We start from the raw sequence: 12,788 nt of genomic DNA on the forward strand, positions 1-12,788 counted from the left end.
TAGGGCTGAGGTTAAAAAATAAGTCTCAACATCATCCTCTTAAACTTTTGTAAACAAAATCTTGATTAACGTGGCCCGGTAACGTAACGACCACTACTTGCTCATCTTCGAAGAAAAATGATCCTATTATAACTCTGGACTAAAATCCGCCTTAAAATTGTTTTGGGTGCATCTGCCTTTCAATCTATGAGTGTGGGTTATATATGCCCTAAAATGCAACATTTCTGACGGTGCTTTCTTATTCCAAAATTCGTAGGCAATTTTCGTATTGAAAAATATTTGCCCGTCTTTGTCCTTGGGAAGGACGAACATTCATCATACCCCAAATTTTCATTTCATATTACATTGTTCATATTTAGCTTCAAATTAGAATTTTCCCTTCAATTTTAATATTTTTCCCTCAGCCAGGTGGTCATTATTTGAATACCTTAAAAATAAGATTATAAATCAAATTAAAAAAAACTTATTATACTGCCAAACAATGTACCTCAAATAATTTATTTCCCAATTTTCTTTATCGCTACAGGATAATATGCTGTTGACAGTTTAATAATCTACAATACAAAAATCTAAATTAATTAAAAAACGGCTCCGAACAATAAAGTTTCTCCACGACCAAAAACAATTCCCCTCCATTCAAGCAATACCAACCAAACAAATTACAACAACGGCAACTACAACAAACGATTTTACGAATAAAAATGAAATTCGAAATATTGGGCAACTTACACACAAACAAAATACTATTGCACTCGAAAAGTCGAACGAGAAATCTACAAACGTTTTCTAAATGAGTTAAACGATTCTGGCGGAATTCATTCGAGCAGCTTCAATCAATTAACTTGGCTTGGCTTGACTTGGCGTTTCTTATGTCTGACAGCTTGCCTTGCTTCGGCGCCATATTTAAGCTACAAATCATCAAAACCAAAATCCTGAACACCAGTGTGGCAAACTTTAAAGGTAGCTGCGTCTAAATGAAGTTACAAATCCGTCACTTTGGTAAATTGTTTCTGCTGCTGACAGCCTTCTTCGTCGCTAGAAAATCTGTAAAAGCTCTACTCGTTGTGCTCCTCGTCATTGCGGGCAATGTTGTTGTTGCTGTTGTCGATGCTGTTGAAGGCGATATTGAGCGGAAATTTGAACACAAACAAAATCGACCCGAATCACAGCAACAACAGGAGGAGGAACCCATAACACCACTCTTCGACGGCACAACTCCACACCCAAACACCCCGGAGAGTATTCCCATAAATAATTCATTGAACTTAACTTTCAACGCCAACAACTCGTTACAAATCAAAACTGGCCAAGTGCAAGCGAGTGGAAGTCGTGCAAGTGTAGGTAGCCAAGTGGAAACGCCTTTCGATGTGACTTTGACAAATATCACAGTTAACAATGTTGTGGACATGGAATCACAGACATCTTCTGCCAATGCCACTGCAACTAATGCACCATTGCCAAGAGTCGAAATATCATCAGCAGCAACAATGCTTGCCTCAGCACACGTGATAGATATAATGAAGGAACGACGAAGGCGATACCACGATTTGAACAATGAGTTTGAATTACCACAAAAGTACAAACGTGCCGGCAGCAGAAGCAGCAGCAGCCGAACAACTATGATGCCAATGACTGACAAGGAATCAAAATTACTTTCACCTCAACCACAATTGCAAGCATCGTCATCATCGGCATCATCATCATCACTCTTGTCGTCATATTCGTTGTCTCCAACATTATCACTCTCATCAGCATCGACGACATCTCCATTGTCATCGTCGTCGTCGCTATCAATGCTATCTTTAAAGACCCTATACAATCAACAGTCCGTGCCGCCACCACCACCAAAAGTAGAATCACACCACACCAAGGCCAGTTCTCCATTTCCATCTAATCGCAGCCACACGTTGTTGCCAGAGAAAGGAGAAAAGCAACAGCCCCACAACGTTCCAACAAAACGAGCAGTAGCAACACCGACAACAACAACAGCAAGTGAGGACAATGGACGTGTGGCCATCCTTGTCCCCTCTCAACTGTTCCACAAAATGCAAGTGCAACAGGGCTTTTACGATTTTGTGGAATTCTTCCAAGTGAACTTGAACAATGTCATTGTTGATTTTATACCCGATGATGGTAAGTTTTCTTTTTTTTCACTTTTTTTGTGTTTCGCCTTTTTCCTTTTCATTAGAGACAAGAAAAAATAAAAAAAAAAACAAGAATCACTGTAAGCCGAGCTAGGTTTGGGTATTTGAAAATAATTATGGGCGATTCCTGATAACTGAATTATATGTGTGTGATGGCAAGGGCCCAATAGCCATCGAAAAGGAGTGTAGAATCAATTTGATTTTTTTTAGAGAGAATCAAACCAAGAAATTCTCCTATTCAAAGGGGTGTTTTACTCTCCAAAATGGGATCTTGGGATTTGGTTTAACCGAACAGCGGTATAGAAAATATTAAAAATTACTGGAATATCTAGAAATGTCTTCGACATTTAAGAGGGTTTTTAATCCAAGCTTCGGCCTATGTAAATGGAATACAACCCAGGATATAGTAAGTCAGGAGATAATTATGAATATATTTGCTCATTTTTTAGAGCTCTCACAGAAATGTACTTCAAATATTGAATCACTCGATCCTCAACTATCAAAAATAGCAATAAGCAATTAATTTAAAGGAACTTGGTGATGTGTTAGTATCTTATAGACGTGTTGTGTATACATGTGGAAATTAAAACTAAGACGTAAAACGGGGCTTAATGTCAATGCCACGTCACTTTCGGAACGGACAAAGTTATAATTTTTAAAATTTAGAAGAATGGGCCTATAGATTTTTGGAATGAGAGGGAAATGCAAATGGGCAAAGTTCGAAGTCTAAATATCTGGAATTGAAGCATTTGTTCATGTTAAGGTAAGAGATACGGTTGTATTTTATACCCTTCTCCATACTTAGCATGGAGGGTACATTAAGTTCGACATTCCGTTTGTAATACTTCGAAATAACAATTTTAGACCTAATATAATATATACATTCTTGATCAGCGTAAAATTCTAAAACGATTTCGCCCTGCCCGTCTGTTGTAATCTCACTAGAGTCAAAACGAATTAAGATAGGAAGCTTAAATTTTGCACAGACCAGTCTTATGTCTGCAAGAAGTTCGAAGATGGGCTATATCGATCCATGAAATCGTATTGACCCTATATGACGGTACATCCCGATATTCGATATTTTGATGACTTTAGCCACAATGGAATGTCTGAAAATCCACACAAGAGTTCCTTCTGAGTACTTCGTCCACAGTATTATCTGTATACGTCTACGATATCGTATAGCCTCCATATAACGGTACCTCCCGATATTCGGTATTTTGATGATTGTAGCCAAAATTTTTCAATGTAATTGCGTGAAAATTGGCATATGGAGGTCCTTCTGAGAACTTTATACCCTGGAAGAGATTTTTTTATATAGATCTGCCATATGGTACCTCCCGATGGAATGGTACCTCCCGATATTCGGTATTTTGATGATATTACCGACATTATTCACGGGAAATGTTTCAGATTTCGTATTTAAAGTTCGTAATCGATACTATAGCCGATGACAAAAAATTAATTATGCAGAACCACGTCTTCGCATAGCCCTCATGTAACGGTTTTCCTTTGACCGGTATTTTTCGGCGGATTTTGTTTTTGGACATTTTTCAAGTTCCTTCAAAATGGTACTAAAAGTTCGCCCGGTCGAACTTAGCTGTTTTTTTACTTGCTTGAAGCTAAAATGGTACTAAAAGTACGAAAAGTTACAAAGTTCTATGTGGTGATAATTAGCAAACGGGTAAAGCTATAAACCTTAGAGATGACATACGGCTACATTTACTGACTGCGCTGTTGTAAAAAACAAAAGGGGGGGGGGGGGGGTGGGGAAGGTATGTAAGAGCTATATGTTAAAAAAAAAAAACAAACAAAAATGGTACTAAAAGTACCAAATGAATTTTAGTGCCTTGATATTATATTTACCTTCGTGACAGAATTCTAAATTGGTATACTTCCTCATTTTTTTTTTTTTTTTTTTTTTTGTGAAAATTGATAGGACTGTAAAAATACTTAATGATACTAAATCTTGTGCTACGTAGTTATCGATGTTAAGGCTATTATTCCGATATTTATAATTTGAGGGGTCGAATTGGGCCCCATTTTTAAAAACTCGGGCTTTGTGGGTGCTTGAATATTTTATGTTCTGTTATATGGGATTTATCGATCGGATAGAATAGGAATCTCCGTTATATTTAACTAAAAGGGAGATTGATTGTTTGGTCACTAATGAAGATTAGGGGCAAATGATTCGGGGAATTAAAAAATTAAGGTAGAAAAATACTCATCTGCATTTGATGATGTGACTCGATTGTGAGTAACAACCTAATATAGTTTTTGGAGGTTATTTTTCTGGTATGGGATGGATTAGTATGATTTTTTGGATATTGTACTAACAGGTGATTGGATATTTGGCAGATAAGACTAGGAGTTTAGCGACTTGATCTAAGAATTGCGCTAAATTTATTATTGTTGGCACTGAGTCCACAGAAAGGGCTAAAATTATTGGAATGCAAGTTAGTTTAAAAATGTGAGATTGAGATAAGGATGTGTTTTAAAAAACATAGAAAAAAATATTTGATACCAAATATTGCACCACTGGATATGAATGAACTCTTAAAATAGAAATTCTAAAATTTTGAACGAGGGTCATTGTTGACTAAATTCAAATGGATTGCATATACATTTTTTAATTTCATTTATAAAAAAAAGAAAACTAAGAATTCTCCTTCCTTTCACCTATTTTTTAGGTATTTCCTTGGAAACCCACTTTTCTAATCGCCATATTTATGAATTTGAATAATTATGAAAAAACACTTTAATTAATATTCTCTGGAAAGTATCTCCTTTGTCACATAAAATAGATTTATAAAAACTTTGTAAGTTTTTATTTTTTCCACAAAAACTCAAACACAAATTCCGTGTGGTTGGGAAAACCGAGCAAAGAAACTAGACAAAAACTCTTTGTAAATATGCAAATTTATGAGAGAAGAGAAAAACAACAGCAACTACACGAAACACACACACAAACAAACAGAGAGAGAAAAATATAAATAAGTAAACATAAAATAGATTTCCATTTTAATTCGTTCGGCTGCTGATTCCAATTTCCTCCATAAAATTCTATTACCAAACATAAACAAATGGAATGAAATGAAATGAAAATTGCCCGGCGACAGGCAAGGCATAACAAGCCATACCAAGGCAAGGCAAGGACATTCTCACAATGTTTCCATTTATCCTGGGCTTTTTCTATTGCCAGCGACAATTTATGTTGGATGACATAAATTTAGATGTTTTGCCATGTTAAATAATTCGCATTTATTTATAGAATGATCTGCAAAAGGCGAAGGAAAGAAAACAAAAGTATTGTTTTTTTTTTCAAGGGGAAATAAACAAAAGCGTAGCCATAGCCATAGTTTTGCAAAGCATTAAATAAAAAAAAACGCAATATTTTCGATAAACAATACTACATAACAACGAACTTTGTAAGGTTATTTACTTCAAAAATGTCTTCTTCAATGGAGAATTTGTGGCATTCTTTTTCAGCACTTTTTCAATATTATTCCCCATTTTATCGAAATCTGATATAAATGGGCAATAAATATACTCAATCGGTAAACCATCTCGTTGCAAAGTACTGTTGACATTTTGTCCGAATTTTGGCTTTTATGCCGCGGGAATTCTTTATTTTTGGGATCGTTTAAATATTTTCCATCCAAATTAGAATATAAAAGCAAAACATCTGAGTGTTCAACATGAGGTATAACTCCAACATTTATGTTCTTAGGAATTTTCGAAGTATGTAACACAAAATTAATAGGCCATAATAAGACTCATGGAAATAACATAGGGTCCACCATATCTCTTGAGACTTAATTCGTACCAGGAAATGTAATTACGATCCCTCTTTTGAAGAGCTCTGGAAGATTATTCAATTTAGACTTTGCTAATCCTAATACTTCTGTCATATCTATATGGATGGTCCACTCCTTTTTGTAGCAGTCAACGTTTTAGTTACAATTAGTTACAAATAACTCATAGGAAGCCAGTTTGTAAAAACTTGGCGCAACGTAAATTGCCATCATCATCGGTCCTTTCCATTTGATATGTCATTCACAATAGGGTTAAAACTTTCCATGTCCATAACTCGAATCTCAATGTAGTTTAAAATACTCTTTCAGGTACCTCCCCACACACACGGTAATAATAAAAAAAGCTTTAAAAAAATTGACAAAAATTTGGTATTTGAAAGTCTAAATGCATGAATGAATTTGAAAGTCTATGCTTTCAAAATGTTATCAATTTAGGTCCACAAAACCGAACTTTATTGGACATTTTAAGAATCTTATTCTTCGATTGAATATCTTTAGCTGTAAAAATTGAAAGTCTCAAACACATAGTTCTATTTTTTTTATTTTGAATACAAGGCTATTGAAAAATTTTCTTAAATTACCTCAATACCTAAGGCAATAATCGGCAGCATGTTACTTATATTCCATTTTTGTTCTGTATTAAGTTACAGACTGGGTTTTCGAGTTTCAATTTAAAGTTTTCATAATTCCACCCTTTCCAATGTTTGTTCTTTAAAAGTTTGCCAAGAATAAGTTTTTTCCCTCCATGTTTTGTTGTGAAGATGGACAGACACAGACGAAAAATAGAACTACTGGTAGCTGTGATAAATTGATAAGAATCAATAATAGAATCATCCCGCAGGCATAAAATCTTTCGTTTGCTAGCAAAGCCTTACAGATTCTGTTGTTTTTTAGCTGTTGTGATTGTTGTAAAGATTTTTTTCTTCAGGGAGGGGTGGAGGAAATTGTAAATTGTGTTGGTTGTATATTTACAACTTTCAATGAAATGTGGGACTTCGTTGTGATAACTTTTCTTTGGTGTATATATGTGTGAGTGTGATTGAGTTACGAAAGCCTGACTAAAATCTATACAAGTGTTTGGTGTGATTCTAATTATTTAAAGAAACATAAAATGAAATTGGTTGGAAGCATGAAAATGAATTAGAATATATGAAAAATGATAAAAAAAATCAAATTAAAATACAAACTTCAAAAACAACAAAAATGCCACTTTGGTACTTGAAAACACCCACTCATTATAGCTAATGCTGTTCGACGAGGGGATGTCTGATCGATTTACGATCCACGACTTTGGACAAATTACATTTAGAACATTAAATTTAGAACACCTCTCATAGGGATAATCCGAAAAAAAAAAAAAATAAAAATATACAAATTTCTCACATAAACCAAAGAGATTAACCCATATAAATCAAATCAGGTTCCTGGAATATTTTATATCAGAATTGGGTTATTTGCAAAATTAGACAATATCGAAAAACTAAACGTGTTGTCCCAACAAAATATCAACATTTGAAATAATAATAAATGTCATAAATTAATCAATCAATCTTTGGTTATTTAAGGAGAACTTTGGCGATAAATGGCTAGGACCAATTATCAAATATTCGTGGATTTTATTAATATAAAATATTCATGGGACTCCTGGCTCGTTTTTTGTAAAAATGGGAGCACAAGGACCTTCATATGGCCAATCCTAATTTTTTTAAGAAAAAAAAATTAGGGACATTCTTCCTTTTTTAGCAAATATATTCAAAACGTTTCAAGGACTTCCCGGTCGACAATCCTACGATTAAAAAAAAAATGTTAAATGAATCTTCTGGCGGAAATGCTGCCTTTTCCTTGTCGACAATCGAGGATTTGTTAAGAAAAAATTCTCAAGGAACTTTGGCAGGCAAATGTGTTATTGAGGTATTTCCAAACAAAAATTGGGGATTTTTTAAATTTTTTTTAAGTAGGTGTTACATTTTTTTTAAGATTTTCATTTAATTACCCTCTGTTTGGAAGAGATTTCAAGAGATTATGTTCAAAGTCCGATATTTATGTGGGGACACAAATCGAGCGTCAAAATTTTATAAATTTAAAAATATTTTTAAGAGTCTTTATCGACTAAAATTTTAATTTTTAAAAGTGTCCTTAGGAAAATTTTTACTTTAAACTTTATAATAATTTGCTGAAAAAATATCATGGACAATATGAACCTCTTTTGGGGAAAATCATGCATTTTAAATGATAATAAAGGAGTTACTGACAAAAATCCTAATTTTTTATAAATCTTAGATTTTTATGATATTTTTGGATTTTTTGATTCTTTTGAGGAATAAATTCGTGGATTTTGAAAGAAATCGCATCAAATACTTCCTTTCAATTTGAGTATGTTTTGGTTATTTTCGCTGCACTTTTTTTATACTGAGGACCTATATCTATCTGTTCTATCCGACCGTCAATTTCTATCTTGCTTATAATCACATTATTTTAGATGATGACTCTATTTAACTACTTAACATTCTATCTCCGCCTCATCTAAACCACAATTAGTTGCAGTTATTTGGATTCTGACCAAACCATAAAAATCACAACTCAAAGTACATTTTAAACACCATCTTGGCCAAAAGAAATTTATGGAAATTAATTCGCAGCAAAGGACCCCCAGAAAGGGGGCAGCAAAGGACCAGAAGTCTCCGGATAATTAAAGGCCGCGCGTTAAAAGGCAAATTAAAAATAAAATTAATTTTATTTGCAACATATTTCGCAACGGAAAATTAAAAATATCTTGGGCATATTAAGCAGATCAAAAGGTTAGGCGACTGCAATGCAATAATCAAAGAGGGAAAACATAGCAAAGCAAAAAAGGGGCCAGTAATTAAAAAGACATTTTAGGAGCGTCAAAAAACAATGCCTTTGAAACGAGATTTCAAAAGAAATATATAACTCTCCTTTGATTTAAGTATTTTTTTATTGAAGGGAGACTACTGATTCCAAAGAAAACTGCTGTGTTGAGATATTTTATTATCTTTGTTCGCTGTTTAACTGCTTGCCAAAGTCCTTTCTAATTCATTTCCCTGTTGTTTTCTTGTTTTTTTTTTTTCTTCTCTCATTTTTTGCTTGCTTTTCTTTTTCTTTTTTAATAGATTTAACAACGTTCATCAAGTTATTGGAGCAGCCAAATTATACAACGGTGGTAAAGACCCTAAACGCCGGTATTAATCTTGATGATGATGACCTTCATGAAGGAGTTTTTCCCAAAGCCAACAAAGGCACCAACTTGACTTCGAATCCCCTGGAAGCAAACGAAAACGAAAATGAAAAACCGAAAGGGAATATGAAAATGAAAGTATCTGCAATGAATGATAATGTCAGCACAAGTTCAGAGGATTTGTTAAGTGAAAGCGAACAAATCCGGCAGCGACGTTTTAAGAAGCATCAACAATCTTTGAATATTGGTTACTGCCACATGGCTAAGGCTCTGCAGCTGGAGTTCAATAAGACGGTGTTACTTTGGCCCTGTCCGAACATGAAGGTAAGTGAGAAAATTATTTTTTTTTTTATTTGAATTAGAATTTAAAACTGAAGACACAAATAATAAAAGGTATATTTTTTTATTTATTTAATTTTACAACCCAAGCAATTTAAAAATATTTATGTAAAAATGGTGCCCTGCTGAAGGTTTATATTAAATGTTTCCTTCCCATTTACAAAAGAAAGATGGGCGTCTCTCTGACAGTCTGTTTATCTATTGAAATCAACATAGAGGCCACATTCTTTAATATTGATCCTACCAAATTGGCAATATTGAAAATGTGCCGCATCCCCCCTACCCCCTACAATGGAATAGGGACATGTCGCTTCTGTTTCTTGGACGATATAAACCCTTCTTGCGGACAATTTTAATTGTAGGTTCATTATTTGGTATAGACCCATAAAATTTTCGACATCGAATCTTTGTAGCCTCCGATGTTGGATTTTTTTGAAGGTCTTTGCAAGATTTACTAGTCGGAAAAGATTCAAGTTGAAATTTTGAAATCTTAAGGTTTTTGGGAAAAATTTTCAAGGATTTTTTAAGATTTTTTAGAAAACAAAAATCAAGAATCGGACAAATATGAATTTTTATGAACAATTTTGGAGGTCTTCTTTGCAGACAGAAGTAAATTTTAAAAAAGGTCCTCCTGGCGGAAAGCAGTTAATTTTATTTATGAATAATGGTCAAGGACTTTCGTGGGGATTATCGTGGATTTTTTAAGAAAAAAATTCGAGGATAAGCGGATAAATATGAATTTTGAAAGATAAATGTTTATGGATTTAATTGTGGAATTTTTGTAAGTTCAAGGACCTCCCGGGAAGCAATCTTGGATTCTTGAGTTCTTTTTAATAAGGGTTTTCCAAAGAAAACTCTATTTTGTGTTTTGTAGGGTCTTTCCGGACACAAATTATGCGGGAAAATTTAAGATTTTTAAGAATTTTGTTTATCAGGCCTTTCTCGACAAAATTTGAGAAAATTGGGAATTTTATATAAATATTCCAAGCCCTGATAACATTTTAAAGAATTGATTTTATGGATCTCTTTGGAGAAATTCATTTATTTTTAATAATATTTTTGCTTCAAAAGTCATAATTTGAAACATCAAACCCTGAATCCACCGATCTGGACATAGTATGGTCTTTGACATCATAAAGGACTGACGCAAAATCCTGTTTTACTTGTTAATATAGCTAGCCTGAAAATTAAATACTAGATTCTAAATTAAAGTCAATTGGTTTATTAATTGACAATTACTCCTTGGATCTGTCAGACATTTTTGAATATCTAATATTGTTATATTATCAGCTATTTATGTTCGAAATGTTAAAATTTCATTAGATAATATTTACTATCATAAATTTTAGTTGGCTATTTCTGAGACCGCCCAATTCAGACTACACTAATTGTCCAAAGAATTCTGCGAAAATAGCATTTGAAGTTGTTCCTACTTTAATCTTCAATCCTTGTTTCTTCAATCTTTTCTAACTCTCAATTATTTTCTTCCCTCCACCTCCACCCATTTTATTGAGTCCCTTAAAATAAGATAAATACAGTAGCTTACAATTGTTATCCAAAAAATAACTGAAATTGTCACAAGGACAACAAAAACACAAGAAACGAAACAATGAATATCCTTAAACATTCATTACAACAAACAAAAAAAAATCACAACAAAAATAAAGGCCTAGTCTTACGTCATTGGCGCTCACACAACACGCAGCACTGGAAAAACTAAGGAGACTATCTGGTACACCTTAATCAAAGCAGGACTCCTTCATTTGCGTGTCAAGACAAATAAAACGGATGACGACGATGGCCCTTAGATATGCCAATAGTTTGGCTTTTAATCCCCAAAACAAAAATACAAATCCTCCAGTTTTATGTGTATGTATAACCATCACTTGTTGGAATGGTGGCATGTGTGTGTGTGAAAGAGATTTTGCCTTGTTAGCTATCTTTTAAGTCAAATGTGAGAATACTCCCCCCGCTCAAACATACTTTTCTTTCTTTCTTTTCCTTTTTCTTTCATTTATTTGTTCATTCGTTTCTTGTCATGCCTGACTGTTTTCTTTGCGAAAGAGTTAAAGTTCGTCTAAGGTTTAGAGTTAACCTTTTCAATTTGTTCATCTTCCGTTTTCCACACATATGTTTCAGTATGTCTGTGTGTTGGTAGCCCCATTCCATGGCTCTGAAGGTTGTTGAAGTGAAAGATAAGAAAATCCATTCAATTTGTTATCATTCAGCCAAATGAAAGACTAATGAGGGATACATCAACCCTTTCAAGTTGAAGGCTTTTGAAAGGAGGATATTTTTTAAATTTTCCTCATTTTTTTTGGAGTCAAAAGGGGAAGATGTCAGGTGACTTCCATATCCTTTGTTCTGTTTATAACAGCTTTCAAATTATTGGTTGTAGAGACCACTTATTTAATTAACAATTTTAGGAGAGTTAAAATGTAAGAATAGCACCCATTTATTTACACACTTTTTTAATATTCTTCAGAATATTTTTATTATACAATTTTGTTATTCTACACAGGTATGTGAGGTATTCTTGGATTGGATTGTGGTTTTTTAAAATTGCGTTACAAATGTAGTTAATGAACAAATTTTACATTATTTGATATTCAGCGAAGAATAAAACTTGAATTCAGTTTTAAGTTGGTGTGTAGTCCTTATAGCGGTTTTGAGATTTGAAAAACTAAACCCCCAATTATTACATTCTGAAGATCCCAATGAATTTTTTGACGCAATGTCTTATTAAAAAACTTTGTGACAAAATTCAATGTTTTCAATAATTTCGGGGAAATTCCAGCAGATAAAGAAAGTAAACCTAAAAAAGTTTTCGATGAAGTCTTTAAAAACGCCAATACACACGGCATTTTGAAAGACTTCATCGAAAAGTAACCTTAATATATGGGGAAAGTTACCCATTCTTCCATACCTTCGGAAAATATTAATATGTTAACAAGTAAGCAAAGGCTATAGACGCGCGAGGCAATTTCACACGAAATGTGTGGTTCATTTTACCGCTAAATACAGGGTGACATGAAAAAATTTCAACCAACCTCAGGCAGCTGTCATTTCTAAGACACTCGTTCGACAGCTGTTTAAATTATTCCAGTGACAGCCCATCATATTGTTTACAAGCGTACAAAAGCATTTTGGTGAGCATTTTCCAGAAAAAAAGTTATTCGTGATGGAATTCAAGCTCGATAAAGTAATTTTTTTATATTTCTCCACCAGAACCCAAGCGAGGGCTATGGTAATGGTGTGGGCCGCCATAACAGCAGATGGTCGCTCTCCGATCGT

The 12,788-nt window shown here is 33.8% G+C and overlaps 1 protein-coding gene across 1 annotated transcript in view; it reads left to right on the top strand.

Annotated features, from left to right (window-relative positions):
• Positions 1-540: 540 nt before the first annotated feature.
• LOC101900915 (uncharacterized) overlaps positions 541-12,788 on the top strand; it is a 97,060-nt gene continuing 84,812 nt past the window's right edge. The window contains exons 1-2 of the mRNA XM_059118063.1: positions 541-2,133; positions 9,091-9,479. Coding sequence (XP_058974046.1) covers positions 975-2,133; positions 9,091-9,479 — 1,548 coding nt within the window. The 5' untranslated portion in view covers positions 541-974. The remainder of the gene's footprint in view (positions 2,134-9,090; positions 9,480-12,788) is intronic.

Source organism: Musca domestica, unplaced genomic scaffold, assembly GCF_030504385.1.
Source record: "Musca domestica strain aabys unplaced genomic scaffold, Musca_domestica.polishedcontigs.V.1.1 12, whole genome shotgun sequence".
Taxonomy (NCBI): Eukaryota; Metazoa; Arthropoda; class Insecta; order Diptera; family Muscidae; genus Musca; species Musca domestica.